The following is a 23819-nucleotide window of genomic DNA, read 5'->3' on the forward strand; positions in this document are numbered from 1 at the left end:
GCTGTGTACTCTTGTGGCAACCATTTCAGCCCTGGGAAAAAGCCCCTGACTATCCACACGATCAATACCTCTCATCATCTTGTACACCTCTATCAGGTCACCTCTCATCCTCCTTCACTCCAAGGAGAAAAGGCTGAGTTCACACAACCTATCCTCATGTTCCCCAATCCAGGCAATACCCTGGTAAATCTCCTCTGCACCCTTTCTATGGCTTCCACATCCTTCCTATAGTGAGGCAACCAGAACTGAGCACAGTACTCCAAATGGGGTCTGACCAGGGTCCTTCATAGCTGCAATATTACCTCTCAGCTCCTAAATTCAATTCCACAACTGATGAAGGCCAATACACCGTACGCCTTCTTAACCACAGAGTCAACCTGCACAGCTGCTTTGAGCATCCTATGGACTCAGACCCCAAGATCCCTCTGATCCTCCACACTGCCAAGAGTCTTACCATTAATACTATATTCTGCCATTATACTCGAAATACCAAAATGAACCACTTCACACTTATCTGGGTTGAACTCCATCTGCCATTTCTCAGCCCAGTTTTGCATCCTATCAATGTCTCGCTGTAACCTCTGCCAGCCCTCCACACTACCCACAACACCTCCAACCTTAGTATCATCAGCAAACTTACTAACCCATCCCTCCACTTCCTCATCCGGGTCATTTATAAAAATCATGAAGATTAAGGGTCCCAGAACAGATCCCTGAGGCACTCCACTGGTCACCAACCTCCATGCAGAATATGACCTGTCTACAACCACTCTTTGCCTTCTGTGGGCAAGCCAGTTCTGGAGCCACAAAGCATATGTCCCCTTGAATCCCATGCCTCCTTACTTTCTCAATAAGCCTTGCATGGGGTATCTTATCAAATACCTTGCTGAAATCCATATACACTACATCTATGGCTCTACCTTCATCAATGTTTTTAGTCACATCCTCAAAAAATCCAATCAGGCTCGTAAGGCACGATTTTTGCGTGATTTGATTGCGCCACTTCAGTGTGAACTGGCTCTGCACCCTGCAGTCAATGAACGATTCATTGCTAAACTGAACACTCTTAGACCGTTTCAAGGATTCTGTGGTTTGATGCTTAATATTCTGTATGTTATTCGCTTGCTCTTTGCAGTTTGCGCGACATGTTCTTTTCTCATGTGCTGGGTGTTTGATGTTTTCTTTGAATGGGTTTGGTGCTGTTTCTTTGTTTCATGGCTGACTATGTGAGGATGAATTTCAGGGTTGTATACCATATACAGTACATACTTTCATAATAAATGAAACTGGTTTTGAGCTGGAGTTGGAGCGTTGCTTGACCACTGGTGACCTTGGGCCATTCAAATAATAACCCCTTAATTTTAGTGGGCAACATACAGCGAGTCAGACATACTGCATCTTAACTCACAGGACTAAACTTTCAAGATCATCTTTTAAGATGGAGTCAGTCAGTGAATTGGAAACACATACAGAGCCTCGTACTGGTAAAGCTTTGCTGGGTCTCCATCACCTATCCTGATTTATATCTAGAGTCTGACAAAATTGTGGATCCAAAAATTGTCACTGAAAATCAAAATAAAACCTGCAGTTGCTGGAAATCAAAAATAAAACAGAAGCTGCTGCAAGCAATCATCTTTCAGTGGCAAGAGAAACAAAGTCAATGTTCGCGAACAGTCTACTTTCTGAAGAGTGATCTACCTGAAATATTAACTGTTGTTCTTTTCTAATAGACACTAACACCTACTGAATGCTTTCAGCATTTTCTGCTTTTATTTGTGTTCCCTAAGATTTTGGAAAAAAATAACCTTGATATCAAGGAGATGATTCAAAGATTCAAAGTAGATTTATTATCAAGGTATGTAAACAGAACACAACTCTGAGATTCGTCCTGCCACAGGCAGCCACAAAATAATGAAACATCATGGAACCCAACGGGTGAAAAAAAGAACAAGTTGCGTAATGACAGAAGCAAGCAGACAGCACATAGAACATCAAACAACAAACCAAGAGTGCAGCAGTATTCGGTTTAGTCCAGTTAGGTGCCACACTGCTAGTCCACTGCAGGCCGCAGGGCGATGTATTCTTAGCTGAGTCACCCCAGACCGCATCGATCATTCTGATCAAACCACTTAAAAACAGCAAAAAACAGAGCAACTAGAATCCAGAAACACATGTAACATGAACCTTAAAGTCCCACAAAAGGAGTCCACAGCCTGGCAACAAGGATCCCAAGACTCCCGTACTTTCCTCTGACAGCAGAGAGTGAGAGGGAGAGGAAGGACAACCAAACTAAGGCAGGCAACACTGAACACCCGCCTGTCTTTTGCTCTCATCCTCACTGGCTTCAACATAAATCATTTTATCTTATTTCAACAAATTGGGGGCAACTAGATTGAAGCATCCAATATGGAAGGCCTCAAATCTCTTTCTTCTCTAACCTACCGTCCAGGTCAATTCATGACCAATCCCAAAGAGCAAGGCGTGACAGCAGCAGCTACAGAAGAAACTTCTGACTTTCATAATGTGAGATGTTCACTGTCAATTATCCAAGTGTTTTTGTTTGTATTTCCGTGCAGTTTTTAAGACCTGTGTTTATTTTGGGAGGGTATTTCAGGATTGAAGGACGTCCATTTAGAACAGAGATGCAGTCATTAGTCAGAGGGTGGTAAATCTGTGGAATTTGTTGCCACGAGCAGCTATGTAGGCCAAGTCATTTAAGACAGAGATAGATAGGTTCTTGATTAGCCAAGGCATCAGAGGGTATGGGGTGAAGGCAGGGGAGTGGGGATAACTGGAAGAATTGGATCAGCCCATTATTGAATGGGACGAATGGCTTACAGTAGTATAGGCCATCCTATATTTTATGATCTTATGTATTCATCAATTGCTAATTTGTTAATTTGAGATGGAGTCTTGCAATTACTAATTTTACTTCACTTCCTGTGGCAATAATGGCACAAATTGGGCAATAACTGGGAGAAAATTGCAGGCCTAGCAGTTTAATTATATCTCATTGACTAGTACTAAACAATGTTTATGAACAGTTGAGGTATGCATAATTGAAATGTCATTGTTGAAATGTTTTGGATAAACGTGTTAATAGCTACATCGCTCCAAGCATAACAATTTTAAGCAAATGCATTTTTTTCTGAATACACTGTAGGTTGAGTTCATTTTCCTTTGGTATGTACAAAATAAACTTATCAATTCAATCTTCCAATTTTATTTTCAGAAAACATTCAAAGATAAACGTGTGACATTACACTAAGGTGCTCAATAGCAGTGTTTGCTGGATATGTTAAGAATGATTTTTAATTATTGTCATACAGAATAGTAAGAGCCTCTTCTGCCCAGGCATATTTTCAGTATATTCTCAACACCTGTATACACTAATCCTAATTTTTTCTTCTGTGTTTCATTAACTCCCCTTTTCTCCCATTCCCCTGACACCAATCTACACTGGGGACAGTTTTCAGCGGCCAGTTACCCTGGCAACCACCATATTTTTGGGACATGGAAGAAGCTGGAGCATCAAGGGAAACCCATGTCATTATATCTAAAATGTGCAAACACCTCAACGTAAGATTTGAACTTGCTTCTCTAGAAGCTGTGAGGCAGCAGTGATAACCCACTCTTTGTCCTTCCAGTGGAAGGACACATTAACCATGCATTATATATGTGCCATGTGACTAGTACTTGTCGCACCACTTGAAAGAATAATGTTAACAATAATTTACTATTTTAAACATACACAATGATGCTGTAGACCTATTAATTTCTCTTTTTAAAATAACTTATGGAGTAGCTTTCACTTGTGAAACATACAAAATATTATACACTGTTCAACAGCATTTCCATATTCTTCTCAGCTTATTCCTTCCACAATTTTTGTAAATCATGCTCCTAAAATGTTTTTCTTTGGCTGGTGGTACTTGCTGGTTCCATGAAGAAAACGTTGAAATTTCTTTACGTGCTTTAATATTTTAAAAAACTGTGTTCCATAAACTCTTGTCAAACTTAGTTATGGCATATTAATATGTTTATTTCTGACTTTGCAATCTAGCTTCAGCCCTTTTGCTTTCTGTCCTGATAAGACCATATGACCATAAGACATAAGAGCAGATTTGGCCTATTTGCTCATCGGGTCTGCTCCGCCATTTCATCATGCTTGATCCATTTCCCTCTCAATCTCATTCTACTGTTGTCTCCCCATATCCTTTCATGCCCTGACTAATCAAGAATTTATCAACATCAACTTTAAATACACACAGTGATTTGGCCTCCACAACCGCTTGTGGCCATGAATTCCACAGATTCACCACCCACTGGCTAAAGAAACTCTTCCTCATCTCCATTCTAAATGGACATCCCTCTATTCTGAGGCTGTGTTCTCTGATCCTAGATGACCCCACTATAGTAAACATCCTCTCCACATCCACTCTGTCTAGGCCTTTCAGCATTTTATAGGTTTCAATGTGATCCCTTCTCATTCTTCTAAATTCCAGTGTGTACAGGCCCAGACCCAACAAACGCACCTCATATGATAAGTCTTTCATTCCAAGAATTGTTTTCTGAACTTCTTTTGAACCCTCTCCAATGTCAGCACATCCTTTCCTAGATATGTGGCCCAAAACTGCTGACAATACTCCAAATGAGGTATCACCAAGCACTTCATAAAGCTTCAGCATTACATCCTTGTTTTTACGGAGAATCTTAATGAAAAGTCCCGAAAAAGGGTCTCAGCCTGAAATGTTGACTGTTTCTGCACTTTCATAGATACCGTCTGATGCGCTGAGCTCCTCCAACATCTTGTGTGTGGTTTCATTCAGCTTCCTTGATCCTATTCCAACCAAATGACTGACCAGCCATATCCTCATTTTGATTTCAAATTGGTTAATATTGTTAAACATATTCTTTTCTCAGAAAAGGGAAAGTATCTATCAGTTATCTGCAAGCCTCTCATCTCCCCTACCACTGATCTCCCCTAACTATCCAGTGTATCTTGCAATGCATATTGTGGCTATAAAAGCCACAGAATAAAGTCAAGCAGTAATGCTGACAACAGCACGTCTCCTCCGGATGAGCTTAACACATTCTTTGCAAGTTTCGAATAGAAGGGGATTGGAATGTCACCACCCACCCTGACAGCGTTACAGTCACTGTTGCTGACGCAAGATCAGCCTTCCAGTGAGCGAGCCTGCAGAAAGCTGAATGTTATCCCTGGCTGTGTCCTCAGATCCTGTACAGATCAGCTGGCAGGGGTATTTGGAGAAATTTTTAACCTCTCTCTGCTTCAATGAGGTTCTTTAGGTTCAATTATCATTCAGCCAGATTCCTCCAGGTCAAGGTGCAAAATTCATTACCAAAAACACAAACGAACATCTGAACACTAAAGACCCCTATGTTAGACTACTCACAAAATGCTGGAGGCATATGAATGCTGGTGAAAGATCTCGGCCTGAAACGCTGCCTTCCCACAGATGCTGCCAGTCTTGCTGAGCTCCTCCAGCATCTTGTGTGCTGCTTGGAATCTCTTGCATTTATGTTAGGCTACTGTTGATTGACAACAGCTCTAGCTACAATACAATTATTCTAAGTGAAGTCAGCTCCAACCTCCTGGACCTGGAACTCAACAATTCCCTTTGCACCTGTGCCTTTGACTTCCTGACCAACAGACCTCAATCAGTCAGGACGGACAGCACCATTTCTTCCACGATCATCTTCAACAGTGGTGCCCCACAAGTCTGTGTTCTCAGCCCCCTACTCTACTCCTTTTACACTCGTTCTAAATCCATCTACCAGTTTGCAGAGGATAATATTGCAGTTGGTCATTTCTCAAATAATGATGTACAGAAAGAGAAAGAGAGACACTGTGTCACGACAACAACATTTCCCTCAATGTCAGCAAAACAAACGAGGTGGTCATTGACTTCAGGAAGGGGAGTGCTCCAACAGTGCTGAGGTGGAGAGGGCTGAGAGCTTCAAGTTCCTAGGAGGCTGAACGAGACCAACCACTTTGATGCTATGGCCAAGAAAGCACAGTACTCTGCCTCTATTTCCTCAGATGTTAGAGAAATTTGGCATGCCTCTTTGATCCTCTCCAATTTTGAATTGATGCACCATAGAAAGCATCCTATTTCAACACATGTGCCTCGGTATGGCAACTGCTCTGCCATGACTAGAACAAACCGCAGAGAGTTGTGGACAGCTCAGCATAGCAGAGAAACCAGCCTTCCATCATGGACGCTGTGTATACTTTGTGCTGCCTTGGGGAAGCAGCTAGCGTAATCTGAGAGCCCAGAACCTGGCCATTCTCTCTTTTCTCTCCTCCCATCAGACACAAGATACAAAAGCCTGAATGTACCTAGCACCAGGATCAAGGACAGCTTCTATCCCAGTTCCCTCAGACTATTCTCCAGTACTTTAAGATGCACTTGATCTCACAATCTACCTCATTATAACCTTGCACCTTATGATCTACCTGTACTGCACTTGCACTTTCTCGGTAAATGGAACACTTTACTCTACACTCTGTTGATGTTTAACCACAATGCATTGCTGTAATGAATTGATCTGTATGAATGGTAAGCTAAACACATTTTTCACTGGAACTTGGTACCTGTGACAATAATAAACCAACTAACCAGGTACAAATGGAAATGTACTGCTGACTTCTTTCTCATGATAATAATCTAAGCTTTCACATGATAACAAATCTATTCTTTGTGTTTTTCCTTTTCTAATCTCCACACTGGCCCTTAGCTACATCACTAGAAGATACTGTTAACTTCCACATATACATTGGAGCCACTCAATTTTACTTCGCCCTCATAATTCCAGCTAAATTTTGAGAATTTAATATCTCATGTAGGTTAGTGATTGCCTTCAACTAAGTATTGGGAATACTGAAGCAATCGGATTTGGTTTCCTAGGCACCAATACCATCTAATGTTAGATTTGACTTCAACATGAGCTTCTGATAGATCCACACCATTATTACTGTTTCCAATTTCCACTTGCCTCACATCTGACTCTATTTCAACCTTGTTCTCTTGTTACTTCCATTCTAATGCAATTTTGGCTGGCTTTGAACATTTAACTTCACGCACTCTCTCAACCATGAACTTCTGCTGCTCATGTCTTAGTTTGGATCAACACTCTCTGTTGACCTAAACAGCTTTAAGATGTGCAAAGCTTTGATACTAAATTTTTTGGAAATAATATTCTCTGTTTTAAGCCTCTCCAGGACCTCATCTCTGCTCTTCTCTATAACAATACTCTCAGGTCTGCATCCCTCCATTTTATCAGTTACTCCAGTTCTGGCCCATGAAACTGCTCAACAGTAGTTGCTCAACTACAGCTCAACTCTTCAGCTATCAAGGTCATCAACTTCAGGAATCTCTCACTTAAATCTATGCCTGCCTTTTCTCCTTTAAATAGTCACTGAGATCTATCTTTTCAATCTGCTCTGCTAATTTCTGTGTATGTTATTATCAAGTTTTGTTTGATAATTTTCCTGTGAAGCAGCTATAAATAGATTAATGACACTATGTGTGCATCAAAGGGTGACGGTGATATTACTACTCCCCACATTAAGGAAAAGGTTTATTTCGACTTGGCACAAGGAAATGGTTTGACCGAGTTTCCTGAGAACAGAATTTGTGCTGCCTATGAATTAGTTTACTGCAATTAAGTTATTGTGCCAGTCTGCCGCATCACCCAGTCAACAGACACTCAAAAGTTATTTTCCATAATCTGAAAAAGCCAGTTGGCAAGGCCAACTGAATTTAATTGTTGACTATGCTAATTATCTGAAAAACCTGAATGAAAACACACTGCCCTGCCATGAATAGCTGTGTTTACCCAATTCTGTTCTAGGTAACGCTCTCATTAGTCTTTATCTTAGATGCAAGATAAAATTGTGGATTATTAATTAACAGAGCACCCCAAGAGAACCACTGAATGAAATACTTGCAGTTTGAAATGAACTTGTTGACAAGTGATGGCCCACAGGCGCAGTTAGTAGCATTTCTGCCTTACAGCTCTAATAACCTAGCTTCAGTACTGACCTTCAGTGCTGTCCGAAAGGAGTTTGCCCATGCTGCCTTGAACTGCGTGTATTTTCTCTGAGTGCTCCGATCTTTTCCCACTCCCAAAGAAGCATAGGTTGTTAGGTTAATTGGTTATTGTAATTTGATAATATTGTGTGTTCAAGAGAGTTTCCTTAATATATATAGGTCCAATTAGAGGGAGCACAATACAGCATCTTTTCTTACGGAATGAAACAAAGCAGGTGGCAGAAGTGTGTGTAGGAGAACACTATGGAACAAGTAATCATAATTCTGGAGAAGGGTAGGACGGGTCCTAAGGTTAAGGTTCCAAATTGGAGGAAGACCAATTGCGAAGACAGTAAAAGGGATCTGGCAGGAATGGATTAGGATAGGCTGTTTTCCAGCAAGGAGATGTTTAGTAAGTGGGAGGCCTTCAAAAGTGAAGTACTAAGGGAGTCGAATCTGTATGTTCCTGTTAGAATAAAAGGCAAGGCTAACAGGCTTAGGGAACCTTGATTATTCAGGGTTATTGAGGCAATAGTAAAGGAAGGAGGTGCATATCAGGTAGAGGAAGTTTGGATCAAATGAGGCACTAAAGGAGTTTAAGAAATGCAAGAGAACACTTAAGAGAGAAATCAGGAGTTCTAAAACACAATGAGGTTGCTCTGTCAGACAATGTGGAAGAGAATCCCAGGGGCTCTTATAGCTATATGAAAAAGGATAGTAAGGGACAAAATTGATCCTCTATGCATGGAATTGAAAGAGATAGGGGAAATCTTAACTGAATTGTTTGCATCTGTATTCACTCGGGAGGCAGACACAGTTGTAGAGGTGAGGAGAAGAAGCAGTGAGGTAATGGACCATATTCGGATTAGATAAGAGGAGCTGCTTGCTGCCTTGAGGTGAGTTAGAGTGGACAAGTCCTCAGGCCTGGCAAGGTATCCCCTTGGAACTTGCTGAAATCCAGTGCAGAAATTGAAGTGGCTTAACCTCAGTTGAGGTGTTGGAGAACTGGGGGGTGGCTAATGTTGTTCCATAGTTCAAGGAAGGCTCTAAGAATAAGCCAGGAAATTACATGTCAGTGAGTCTGATGTCAATCATGGGTAAATTATTGTAAGGCATTTTAAGGGACAGGACATATACATATTTGGATTGATGGGATCTGACAACATGGTTTTGTGTGTGGCAGGTCACAGCTAACCTACCCTAAGAGTGTTTTTTTTATATAAAAAGGAGGTTACCAAGAAGGCTGATGAAAGAAAGGCAATGCAAGGCCTTTGACAAAGTCCACATGGGAGGCTGGTCCAGAAGGTTAAGTCCTGAAGTCGCCTGCCATTCAGGGTGAAGTAGTAAACTGGATTCAATATTGGCTAAGTGGGAGAAGCCAAAGAGTGGCAGCAGGTGGTTGTCTCTCTGACTGGGGTCCTGTGACTAGTGGTGTGCCAAAGGGATTAGGCTTGAGTTTACTGTTGTTTATCATCTATACTAGTGATTTGGATGTTAATGGTGTAAACTGGATCAGCAAATTTGCAGGTGACACCAAGACTGGGAGTGCAGTGTACAGCAAGGAAGGCTATCAAAGTTTAGAAAGTGATCTCGATCAACTGGGAAAATGGGCTGAAAAATGGAAGATGGACTTTAATGCAGTCAAGTGTAAGGTGTTGCACTTTGGGTGGACAAACCAGGGTAAGACTTACATAATGAGTGGTAGGGCTCTGAACTGTATGGTACAATGAGGGGCCTGGGAATACAGGTCGATAATTCCTTGAAAATAGCATCATAGGTTGTTAGGGATGCAGAGAGAGAGATTTTGGCACATTGGCCATCATACATTAAAATAATGACTACAGGGGTTGGGATGTTATATTGAAATTGTATTAGACATTGGTGAGACCAAATATGTGGTATTGTGTGGTTCAGGTCACCTATCTACAGGAAAGTTATCAATAACATTGAAAGAATGAAGAGAAAGTTTACATGCAAGTTGCCAGACTTGAGAACCTGAGTTAAAATAAAAGGCTGAATAGGTTTGGACTTTATTCAATGGAGCACAAGAAATTGAGTGGAGATCTTACAGAGCTATACAAAATTATGAGGCTTACAGATAGCGTAACCGAGTAGACTCATCTCATGAACTTTGATGTTGTTTCTGTTTGAATGAAGAGGTTTGCTAATGAAGCATACCCGATTGATCAAGCTGCTCAGTCATGGAAAAAGCAATCCTGATCTCGGCAGTGCTAATGGATCCTGATCAGGGATGATCCAGCCAATTCATTAGCAATTTGTCTCTCAAGCAAAAATCTGATGCTTTAAACCTACTCCAGACAATTAAAAAAAAAACTTCGTTCATATAAAAATATTTACAAGAATAAACTGTTCAATGCCTTTTCATTCTTTACATACAATACATGGTCAAGGCTTTTCATACAGTTCTCTTACACCTTAATAGTATTGGTGCCACTCATGGCACTCCGGGGTAGTAAACAATAATTGAGGGGCTTCCTCTTCAATAGAAGAACCCTTCACCATGGTCCTTCCGCACTAAGCCCTTGCATTGGATTAACCAAGTTTCAGTTCTTCTCTCATTATGTACTCCTGCAGCCTGAAATATTCTTGCACTACTTATTTAACTATTATATATTTACTCTAATTCACTTTTTTCTCTGTTATTATGTATTGTATTGTACTGCTGCCACAAAGAGAACAAATTCCACAATACAGTATAGCTGGTGATATTAAACCTGACTCTGAATCACAACCAATCACCAAAATTTTAGCCTAACTTAATAGCTTTCTTTCTTTGGCATAATTTAGAGAGCACGTTATATAAAATAATGTGGAAGATTCCATGCCTGAGGGAAAATGGACTTCTTTTATGCTTTTATTACAGCTGGTGAAAAATAATTTCCTTTGCAGATTCCTTTTAATATGGGAAAATTTAATAGATTTATTTGTAATTAAACAGTTAAAATCAAATATCTCTGATCTAACCAAATCTGTCTTAAGATGATTATTAAAAAAACACTGTCAGATTAGGAAAAGAATAACTTTTATGTCCATCAATCCAAACCAAAATGAAATCAGGACCTGCACTTACCTTTTTTCAAATATGTTGGTAATCATTGAAATTAAATTGCCTGTGTTACTATTTTTGAGGAAAAGTTTCATTGTTAAGGAGTGATTGCTTCTTTCTGATGATTAGTTCTCTGTAGTTTCAACTCCTTATTATTTATTTACATTACTTGGCTGTTGCCTGGCCTCTGGATATCTTTCCTCTTACTTCCAGAGATCGTGGCAATTTGATCTATAACTAAATCAGTTGGAAGTCTTGCTGACTTCTTCTAACCTTTTGTTGACTCAATTGACTCTTGACTTTTGTCCAATGATGACTTTGAAATCATGTGTGATCTTTCAGTTTGATGATGTACAATGTAGAGAAAGAGGGCTGGTACTGTCGCACCTCAATGATCTAAAAGAGTGGCAGGATCTGCTCTGCGGAACAATGACGTTCAGCGCCGGTACTCTGGGATGTGGAATCCACTTAAGAATGGAGGTAATTACCCTAAACTTGATAAATTAATAATCAATATCTAATTATTTCTAAACAAATTTGTCTTGGGTGTTACTAACCAAGCCTACCAGCTACCTGGCGTTGTGAGATTCTAATGCAAGGAATTGCGACAAATCATTTGTCTTTAATTCAAAGAATTCCCTTGCTGTTGTCAACTCTGTAGCTGATCAGTGAAAGCTCACTCCCGGGATTTGTTGAATGCTGATGAAGTTTTGTTAACAAGACAATGTATGTGGTCCTAATCCTTCATTTATACTAAGGAATGCTATTTGTCTCTTGGACTATATCCCTGTTGTTTTATTGTATAATTTTATAAGAACAAATGGGTAATTGAATGATCTGGATAATAAAATATTTAGACATCCTTCAGTAAACTGCTAAGTCTGACTTATCAATGGTGGAGGCCATTTAACCATAGTTAAAGAGCCACTACCCTCTGAGCAGATGAAAGCTGCATTAATGGTGCCTGGGGTCAAACCTGCCATCAATCAATGCCTTAACAGCATGAAGGTTACAAAACAAACAGTAAGGATGCATTTCTAGCTTTGTATAAAATAGTTACTTTGTGAAAAACTGCTGTGAAATGAAGATCACAATTGTAGGCAAAAGCAAAATGGAAATAATAAATTGAATCTAATACATTACGAACAACACAAACATTCAAGGCCTTTAAGCAGCCTATCTTGTAAAGTAGATAACTTAAAAGTTTTGTTCAAGAACAAACTCCCATGAACAATATTGGGCCTAATCCCTAGTTTCATGCAAACCCTTCTTATTGCCTCATATTTTGTACAATGGCCTTTCCAGATTATATAATCTAAATACGGAGTACCTTTTGGTCAAATTCCATCAAATCTCTTCCCTATCTGTAATATAGATTTAAATTCAGGTAGCCCGGTTTTTAAACCATCTTCCTCCAAAACCTTCCCATCCATGACGCTGCTCAAACTTCTCTTAAATATTACAATTTCACCCACATGTACCACCTCTGCTGCAGATCATTCCACACTCACAGCGCCCTCTTATTGAAGAAGCTTCCCCCTCAGATTCTCCTTAAATACAGTATTTCACCTTTCATCCTAAACTATGTTCTAGTCTCACCCAACCTGAGGGTCTCACCCTATCTATACCCATTACAGTTTCATATTCCTCTGCAAGATCTCCTCTCATTTGTTTACACTCCAGGGAGTAAAGTCCTAACCTATTCAACCTTTCCCTTTAACTCAGACCCTCAAGTCCTGGTCACATCCTTGTGAACTTTCTCTGCACTCTTCCAAGCTTGTTGATGTTGTTCCTAATATCTGTCCTAATAACTCTTCACTGGATATTACTGAGGGGGAAAAAAAACTCACCCTCAGTTGATAGGTCAACTGCTTGTTACAGTATCCATTAGAAGCCCATTATATGCCTCTAAGGAAATTCCATTCCATTATATCAATGGGACTGAATTTTAGAAGCAGAGTCCAACATACAGATACTGCCCTGTGGAGCCAAGGATAAGTTTTTGTCTCATTATGTATTGTTATCTAGTGTTAAATTTGATTGATAATATTGCAAGAAGCATCTTGAGATGCTTTACAATGTTACAGACAGTATATAATTGAAGTGAGGATTTCATATGGTGGGAAATTTCTAAAGCAATAGAAGAACCTGAATAATTTCATATCTACTATTTCTGTTCACAGCTATTTAATTACTGACACCACTTCATGCTTGTGATGAGCCAGCAAATGAAATATTATATTTCTGGATGGTGGACATGACAACTTCAGCTACTGGCAGAGCTGGTAGCCAAAGGTCACTCCTCTGAAGACAAACAGCTTATGATAATGCTAGCAAGAGAGAAATGTCTGTACAGGAATCATAGGAAAGCAATGCCGTTAGTACAACTTAGCAATTCAATGCATTACAATGTAATTGCATCATAAAATGTTAAAATATAGAGCTACAGTGTTTCTCAGTTTCCTCTTACTGGGCCTCCAGCTTCTGGCAAGGAAAAGTCAGCACAAAGTTCAAAAGAGAAAAGGGCCAATTTTGCACTCATCAAAGGGCTTCAAAATTGGAAATGAACTTGTTTTCATTTACTGTGTTCAATTTTGAGTTTCAGACTCCTCTCTAGACAGTACTAGTTTGGAATGATTAGGGACAAAGCCTCTAAGGTCTGGAATAAGAAGTTGGATACATATCCACATCACAAAGGTAAACAAAATGCTCATTGATTCAAAGTGTGACACCGTCCACTCATTATTTTCTACCAATTTACTGATTTTCTTCAGCTGTTTTGCTGTTGAATTTTTGATATTTCATTTCAAAATGTTGCCTTTCCTTCAGAAGCCAAGGCACCAAAATGTTTGCAATATGTATCCATTTTTGCTTCAGATTTCAGTAAACGTAATACTTACATCAATAATTTTAGCTAATTGTACGTGTATTTCAAATGAAATTACTTTTCTTAGAGTTGAAATTGAGTGTGTAATAATTCCTTCCCAGAAATTAATGACAAACTACACATTTCTAACAATAGTAAATAATTTTGCATTTCTTTGGAGCTAATTTACTCATTCCAAGAAATTATTTCATATAGTAACTGCACTTCATGTGCCAGATAATATTGCGTATTTCATTTACCTGTGTTCTCATCTGATTGATTAAAGCCACAGATTTGGCAAATGGATCGGACCCACTTGTTCATTTCCTCCTCCGTCTCCGCCACCAGATAAAACGTACGATCGATTGTTTTGATATCAAACACAAAGCTGTCTTGGAACTCTTTCTTTTTGAATGTCAGCCCTGCGTCGACCTGCTCACAGAAGTGAAGGTCTATCACCCGGATTGGCTTTTTGGAATGGTCATTTTTGTAGTACTCCAGGACATCAGGGTCACCGCTCATCCGTCCACTCCGGAGAATGAACCAACGCTTCTTCCAGGTCTGAGAAATGAAAGGTAGAGGAAATGTTACGAAACAATACAACCCAGTACTATGAATATGCTTTCCCACCTTCACTAATCTCTAGACAGTCCTAAACATCTTAAATTATTTGTCTTTTGTTGATTTTTTTGCAGTCAGAACAACTAGAATTGCCAAGGGTGAAGGAGAGAATTACTTCATGAGAAAGGACTAAAATCAATGAGAAAGACTGTGAATGCAAGCTTGTTTGAATAAATTTTTCTACCCTCCCACTAGAAAACAAGCTAGAGAGTTGCCGTGACCCAGGCTTGATCTCTACCTCTGGTGCTATGTGGTGTCAGCAGACTTTCCCTATGACCGGGCTTGTTCCAGGTGCATTAGTTTCCTGACATGTCCCAAAGATAGATATTGGTCGGCTGCTTAGCCATTGTAAATGCCTCAGTAAATACCCAATTGAATAGCGGTGTGCATTAAAAACAATAGAGACAGTGAAGAATGGTTGTAAATGTGTATCTGATGGCTGATGCCCGCAGAGCCTTGTTTCCATGCTGTCTGTCTCTATGAAATTTCTCCCAAATACTCCCCTCCCTGCCTCAGCAATAATTTTAGATAAGCAATCCCTCAAGGTAGTCAGACACAGTGACTTTTCTAGGAGTACAATTGTGTGCCACCGTCTGCTCAACAATGACAACTTTGCCAAGGTGAAGCTACATTGCATTTATTTGCAGGTATATTAGTATAAGACCAAACATCATAACCTCTCCCTTAAATGAACAACATTCAGCTGTGTAATTGATCATTATTGATTTGTGACTGGAAAAGGGCAACCTCCTGCATCTCTGAGGAGAGAGGATGCCAGGAAATGATGCTTATTTCAGATAACTGACAACGCTTCAGTTTTATCAACTGGTTACATTGACCATCTTAATCTCCCCTAAGTGTAAAGGCCTGTGACCAGTAGTCACGCAGTTGACTGAATTTGGATCAGTTCATTCTGAATTTAAGTATAACAAAGTACTTGCAGCAAGCAGCAAGTGAGTTGGGTCTGGCTATAATTGCCAAATGGTTATTGCAGAGACAGGAGATTAATGTTCAGTTAAAGTGACCATTGGCACCAACACGCTCAAAATCCTTAAAGCAAATTGATGAATACCCTGCAGTCAGAACAACTAGAATTGCCAAGGGTGAAGGAGAGAATTACTTCATGAGAAAGGACTAAAATCAATGAGAAAGACTGTGAATGTCTGGGTGCACAATAGTTACGGACTCACCCTAATTAAATAGGACTATAGTTTGTTACTATGTTGTGAATCTTGACTCAATCCTCCCCCTATATTGTTGTTTTTCAGCCTTGATAACTTTGCACAGGTCATAGCTGCTTTTCTTGAGCTCTAGTTGATCTCCAGCGATGTAAGCTCGATGTCACGCTGAACTATTGATCCAGGGATTCTGGTTCAGGAAGACCCTTACCGACTTCTGAGGGACAACGTCCTCGATGCATCTCCAATGTTTATGTGGGCGTTGGACTGGTTTAACTGTAATGGGCCCTTTTAATTTTTTTCTGTAACTGTAAATTTGGTAAATTTTTATTTCTTTATAATTTTATGCCATGTACGATCTGTTAATTTTCTGGCAATTATAGCTTTAGATGGAGCAGTATTTACACAGCTACAATCTATGTTCCTTAATCAGAACATTCCAATTTTCCTGTTTGGTTAATCCCCAAATGATACCGACGCTGTGTGTGTGTGTGTGTGTGTGTGTGTGTGTGTGTGTGTGTGTGTGTGTGTGTGTGTGTGTGTGTGTGTGTGTGTGTGTGTGTGTGTGTGTGTGTGTGCATATAGATATTCATATGTATATTGTTTATTAAACGTGGCCTTTTCACTGCTGTGTCACGTGGCTGTTAGCAGAGTCAGCTACTGAGTCAAGTTTGCATAAGAGCCTTGGTGGGAGGGTTACACAAGGAACATCACTTTCAAAGAAAGGTGACACCAACAGGACATATCACACATTTTTCCTGGGATGGCAGGGAGTATCCCAAATCCAATATGATATACATCCATGAGGAAATCTGCAGATGCTGGAAATTTGAGCAAGGCGCACAAAATGCTGGTGGAACACAGCAGGCCAGGCAGCATCTACAAAAGAAGAGTCTCGGCCCGAAATGTCGACAGTGCTTCTTCCTATAGATGCTATCTGGCCTGCTGTGTTCTACCAGCATTTTGTGTGTGTTGCATGATACACATCCAATAATGACTTGCTATTACAGCTAACTGCTGTCCTCATGACCAACAGATTTTGCAATGAATTATTATTCAGTTGGTATCTGATTACACAAGTATAATTCAACACCAGTATGGCCAACATGGAAGAAGCAAGTACAATATTTGGTATTGGTTTATTATTGCCACATATACCAAGATAGAGTGAAAAGCTTGTCTTGCATACTGTTCATACAGATTAAATCATTATTCAGTGTATTATGCAAGAATAAGGTAAAACAATAACAATGCAGAATAAAGTGTAAAAGCTACCAAACAGTGCAGTGCAGGTAAACAATAAATTACAAATTCATAACCAGGTAGATTGTGAGGTCAGGAGTCCATTTTATCAAGAGGACTGTTTAAGAATTTGATAACAATGGGTTAAAAGCTGTTCTTAACCTGACAACATTATCGCTGGAGTCAAATATAATGTCATTCACTGATAAGAAAAAGGTCCTTGGAATTCTTAGAGTAATATTGCATAGACAGAGTTGATCTTTGCATTAATGGCTGTTGATCCTACAGAGAAGACATACATAATCAGATGATTGCCACAACTTGGACATCTTAATTACTAGCACTTCTGGAAAACTGTGTCAAACCAGGACATCAAAAATAGGTATGGACAAATTGTGTATAGTGCATCAAGCAATATCCTTCAAGACAGAAAGGATCTGTTCAGCTTAGGTATGTATCATAAAGCAGGGTATAAAGTTCAGAAGTTCTGATGAAGGTTCACAGCCTGAAATATTGACTGCTCATTCTTTTCCATAGATGCTGTTTGCCTGCTGAGTTCCCCCCCAGTATTTTGTGTATGACATAAAGTTTAGAAATGTAATTTAGACTTTACCAATACCTTGCTTTGAATAGCACGAAACCTCTTTCTTACTTGTATTTAGCCCTGAGAAATTAGTGTGAGCAAATTGACTTAAATCAATAATTTTCTGTTATGTACTTAGTATAATAGCATTAATGAGGGCTAATTTGATATACTTTAAAAAGCCTCCAATTTATTGCACCTTAGTGATTGATGGTGCATCTATATGTTTCATTAATGCTCTGAACAACATCGTGCTGAAGTGTCTATTTCTCCACCGCAGATTTTATACTATGGCAAAAGGTGAAGATATGCTTATGGATTTCCTTTGAGCAATTTCTAATAAAATAATTGTTTTTTTGTGGCAAAGTGGAATTCAGTACTTGCACACCTGGTGTAAAATTGGTTTTCTCTCATCATTTGTAGAAATTCTAGTTGTCCATCTTTGAAATTCATGGGATTGCAAAAGTCATATATTCTCATTAGGGTGTCACGTTCCAAAAACTAGAAGCATTCACAGAGGCTCATGAAGGTTACAGATATTTGTAGAATTTCACAGAGATTTATCAACATTATGTATACAGAAAGTAAATAGGCAGACTGGAGAGCATTTCTGGTATAAAATGGCAACAGCATTTTTTTTCTGTCATACACAAATGACCATTGATTATGGAAAGCCCGTCCTAAAGTAATTTGTTAAGGAGAGCAAAGGTTGACATTTTTCCAATTTATAGGTCACATTGGTGGAGACATTTTTGCATTTATTGAAATGTAACAGTTTTTGGTTACTTTTTGTACTTAATTATATATATTTTTTACTTTAATGAATATAACTATATAAATTTTGTAACATGTTATAACAATAAAGAAAAATAATTTATATATTATAATAAATATATTGTATTGAATTTACTTTATTTCTCACGCTCTTCATATACATGAGGAATAAAAATCTTTATGTTACGTCTCCATCCAAATGTGCAAATTATAGTAATTTGTAATAAACAGTATGTACAGTAAGGTGGAGTTTCACATGGTGTGGAAACATTGATATTAACAGGTTGGGTTATACAGCCTGCTTCATTGTTGTATTTTCAATACACTCATGCTTGTGAGTTTTACATATTATAATGGACTAAAGGCCACTCTAATTATTTGATAATTACAATATTGTTGTAAACTCATGCTTCTATATTACAGAGCGACAAAATAAATTCTTTTTGTTGAAAATGCATGTTTGTGTTTTTATGCATTATATTCAAAATTTCTGTCAGGATGCTAAAGTTGGGATATTACTTCATCTTCATAAAGATTAGCTCCTGCAACTTCAATTGAATCAACATGGGTCTATTTTGGCTACAGATGATTGATACTTCAGATATTTAGACAGGTAACACAGTCTGTCAAATGTCTTCTATTATTAGCCAACTTAGACTTTCAAACAAATACTGGAGTTACTCTCACAGATTTTCATCTTCCTGGACGTCGATGTGGAGAGAAATATGCTGTGTTCTTGTCTGCTAGAATTCAAGGGACCAGAACACTACCCCAAATGGCAACTGTGAGGACTTTCCTGCCACTGCCTGAAAGGATTGGTATGTTCTCCCATGGGTTTCCTCCAGGTTCTCCGGTTTGCTCCAATGGTCCAAAGGTGTACCTTTGGTAGGTTAACTGGTCATTGTAAATCAGCCCTTGACTAGGCCAGGGTTAGATTGCGAGCTGCTGGGTGGCGTGACTTGGACGGCCGGAAGGGCTACAGCATTCTGTAAATAAATTTCAACAGCTCATGCTGTATTAATAAAATACTCCAGAGATAATGAAAGTTATTCCATGGGTTCAAGAACTTCTGAAATTTCAAGTTATACCATGCAAGTAATTCCAGCTGAATAATGTTTCTACCTATTCACATTATACTTGGCAACAAATTAAAAAAAAGTCGTAAGTATACCCCATGTAATTGACGTTTTCACAAGAGGAAGTAATATTTCTGTATGTAAGGAGCAAACAATATTATATTGATAACATAAACTGCTGAAAATATGAACACGTCATGTGAAAAAAAGCAGAGATAATAATGCAGAGTAAATCCACTTGCTATTTAACTTACAACACAATCAGTGAGATTTGTTCAAAGGCACAGACAGACAAGACAAGAAGTTGCACCTGCACAAATACAGATGCAGGAAGTAATAAACTATTTCAACAACCATATTTGTGTGTAATAGTTAAGCTGTGGAACTGTCACCATGCCAAATCACCAGAACATAATGACATCACACTCTCTTGCTTCAATAAGTTCAAAAGGCTTTTTTGCCCAATGAGCAGTCAGAACATGAAAGTTTTTAAAATTTGTAATGGCTGCAGCAATGAGTATAAATGTGTTGACGAGAAAGCTAGAACAGGAGATAGGAGAGAAAGGGAATGGATGGACAAACAGATAGAACCTTGCTCATGTGGTGTCTAAAAACTACAAAAGGCCAACAGTGCCAAATGTAAACAAGAAAAAATCTGCAGATGCTGGAAATCCAAGTGACACCCACAAATGCTGAAGGAACTCAGGAGGCCTGCATCAATGGAAAAGAGTAAACATCAATGTTTCAGGCCAAGACCCTTCACCAGGACTCAAACATCCTGCTTCTGTGCAACAAATTGTGGATAATATTGAATTGCAGCACTCTGCAGCTCAGCATCTTTATTTTGGGTGGTTTCTTTCAGAAACATTGTCCTACTTCACTCTTCTGTTATTAAAGATCATTTTGTCAGGCTCTTCACCATTTGCTAGTGATTTTAAAGAATGCAGCTTTTAACTTCCTTTCTCTCCAGATGAGGAAACACTCGACCAATGTCGGTGAAATTACTAATAGCATGTCCACTTACTGGTACCTATGCATTCCTCTTCCAGATGTACATCAGCAGGTGAAGCACCAACAAGTTACCCGACCGACTATTTATTATGCTTCGTTACATGAAAAATAAGATGATGTATATGGCTCAAAGTGATCTTACAAACTCATAATTATAGGTCCAAGAAGTTAACAGGTAAACAAAATGCTACCACAGGAATGAGTCACCAAAAGAATACAAATTCAATCCCAATATTAGAAATGAATTATGAAGATAACATAAAACATGGTATCTAATACATTAATGGCTATCATACCAACCATCAGTTTTGATTGTCTCAATTGATTTAGTGAATCATACAAACCATTAAGATGGCACTATAATAAACTAGTTATGAAACTATATGCAAACCATTGATTCCATTCTAGAGTGCTGTACTTAAGCCTTCCAAGTGCAAACCTTGCCTCTACTATACCAATTGGCAAAATCATCTAAAAAACCAGCATACCCCAGTCCAGTTTCCTCAGTTGAACGAAGTCCATCATCCCCTTCCGAGGCTCACTGTTTGCTGGGCAGCCTTCTAACAACAATTAAGCTGCCTGATCTCAGTGCCTACACTTAACTCCAGGCCACCAGATCATCATCCTCTTCTCCCAGCCAACTTTCAAGCCAATGGGAGATCAGCTGATGACAGGTAACTTCCACATGTGGCTGCCTTCCTCTTCTGTCAGATTTCTGATTTGAAACCACTTCTTGCGTTAATGAGAACCTATGGTTCTATAGTCTATCATTCACTTACTGTACCTAATACCTCTGAACAAATTCTCAAGATGCTTTCACAGTTCTCTTCGAAAAGGTTTTTGCTGCTTTGGGAATGCATGACCTTGTCACTTTGTGATTGCATGTCATTTTGCAAGGTGTGAAATGCAAGACTGTAGACATTCTAATAAAATGATTTGTTTCATTGTGTTTAAAGTTTATCCTTCAATGCCTTCTCTAAAGTATTCGCTTTGAGATTTATCTTGATTTTATTGATTGATTGATCTGCACATTAAGCCGTTGGTGCTTTGGGGGGCAATGAAGTTCCTCCATCTCTGCATGTCACACACAGATATGGCAGGGTTCTTCATTGCTGTTTGCATAACAATATTTTTAACCAGTCAGGGCTGTTAACCCTGAGCTGAACCCCCCAACCTAGAAGAGTGGTGGACCACTCTTACTCTGGCCTCTACCCTCTGACCTGTTTGACATGGGTGACCCTACCAAGAGTCAAAGCACAAGTCCCTGACTCCAGCCAAGATGGCTCTCCGCATCATTGAGGCGCGCGAGCCTCCAAATCCTATGACAAGTTGTGGTCCCCTTGGAGGATCTTCATTTTATACCCATTCTCAAATTACAGAATTCCAGATATCAAGTCGTACAGTCATGTTTTCATATTCACTTATAAGATTCTGCACTGTGCACAATGCAGAAACCCTGGACAGACACCAAGGTTTTGTCATGAGAATTAAGTTGTACACACTGAATACTATTCACTGAAATTGTTGCTGGGGTTCTCAGTGGACTGCATGCACTCCTAGTTGAATGATATATAGAAGAGATATAATGATAAAAGACATTATACAACATAGAAAATGTTAAAGCTGTTGTGACAATAACTGTTTTGTTCTCATTCTTTACAAATAACTGCTGTCATTGTCCACATTTTAACCAGAAGAGGAAAAATAGGTCGAACAAGGGTAGAATTTGATAGCTGATTTCCTTCAGCACTGTACAAGAGTGTGTACAATATCAGAATTGTTCTAGTTGTTTAATGAGCAGAATCACTAGTATCACTGAAAGAAAGATACATTTGCAGTCATTGAATCTTTTTTTAAGCTGATATTTCTTTGAAATAAATACATTCATGTTACCCTGGTGTAACAGGATTTTTTCAAAGCTCCCTTTGCTTGAAGTGTACTAAGACCTTTAATTATCACTGCTTTTCATTTTACATTAATAACTGAATTACAGTTGAAACACCAACAGAATTTTAATTACTACCTTTTCTCATTATGTTGCATATTTATTGACAACAAACTTAAGAGTTAATTGTGAGAGGACTTTATTATTTAATGTATCCTTGAGAAGAATAAAGAAATAGCATTGTATTAACATAGCGAGACCATTTCACAAGAGCTTGCATATAGCAAGGTATTGCAATACATTTTACAAGACAGTTATCTAAGATTTTCCTCCAAGAAGTCAGACTGGGAATACTAATGCAGGACACTAAAAACACAGTCCAGACAATTTGGTTTTAAGCAAAAACTGTACATATTTGATGTCACAACACAGCCATACAAATAGTTCTGGAAATTTTGGTGTGAACAAACAGATCAGTACCACTCATAAGAAGGATAGTCAATTTTGAAAAGTTTTAATAATTAGCTTAAATGTTATCTGTCCACTCTGCCCTGGGAAACTAAAATTGCTAAAGCCCATGTTTGAAACAAAATCTGTGATCTCCATTTGGGTTTCAAACCACTCGGGGTGTTTTTGCAATTGAACACACGGGTGTTAAGATCTGAAACTAATCCTGTTTGTACAGGATCATTGACATCATAGTGAAGGACAAACTGCTGAACGCAACAAGGAAGATGGATTATGAATACAGAATATTAATTGAATTTTGGAAACTGGATATGCACTCAAATTTACAGAATTTCAGGATACATTGGATCTACATTTTAACCTGAACTATGGCAGCACTTCTAAGGAGAAAACAGATGATATATTTTCTGAATATTAATATTACTTCAAGCTGTCTGAGGCCAACTTAACCATCTGTGAGATTATTGTTAAAATGATAAATGAGTTTTCCAACAATAAATTCCCCATCCAAAATATACCGTAGCATATTATTATCAACTATACAAGGACCAAGCTGGAAAAGATTACAGCTGGAATACGTATTACCAAAGCATCATTAAATTTTATTTTCCTCAAGTGCAGCTAGACACCAAATATTTGCTTATTTTTTTCCAACATAATAAAGTCAACAACAGCCAGCAGATGTTACAACTTGTTATCTAACACAATACGACAGCAATCATTCATAACAGAGTTCTTCCCTGATAAATCCATTATTTATCATCAAAAAGCATATAATCCATTATACCTGTTTCTTATTGACTGCTTTCAATCCTTTGTTATATCTATGATAAACAGTGCACTTGTTTTTAAATCAGTGTTCTACTATAAATCTATTCCATAAAAATATAACTATAAGTGTATGCAAGCGGAACAAGTGCCACACCTGCCCCTACACCTCCTCCCTCACTACCATTCAGGGCCCCAAACAGTCCTGCCAGGTGTGGTGACA

The 23819-nt window shown here is 38.8% G+C and overlaps 1 protein-coding gene across 3 annotated transcripts in view; it reads right to left on the reverse strand.

Moving 5' to 3' along the window:
* gab2 (GRB2-associated binding protein 2) overlaps nt 1-23819 on the reverse strand; it is a 279135-nt gene that overhangs the window by 95226 nt on the left and 160090 nt on the right. For all 3 annotated transcript variants that reach the window (XM_059964495.1, XM_059964494.1, XM_059964496.1), the window contains exon 2: nt 14251-14551. In XM_059964495.1, coding sequence (XP_059820478.1) covers nt 14251-14551 — 301 coding nt within the window. The remainder of the gene's footprint in view (nt 1-14250; nt 14552-23819) is intronic.

The sequence above is a fragment of the Hypanus sabinus genome, chromosome 3 (assembly GCF_030144855.1).
Source record: "Hypanus sabinus isolate sHypSab1 chromosome 3, sHypSab1.hap1, whole genome shotgun sequence".
Classification (NCBI taxonomy): Eukaryota; Metazoa; Chordata; class Chondrichthyes; order Myliobatiformes; family Dasyatidae; genus Hypanus; species Hypanus sabinus.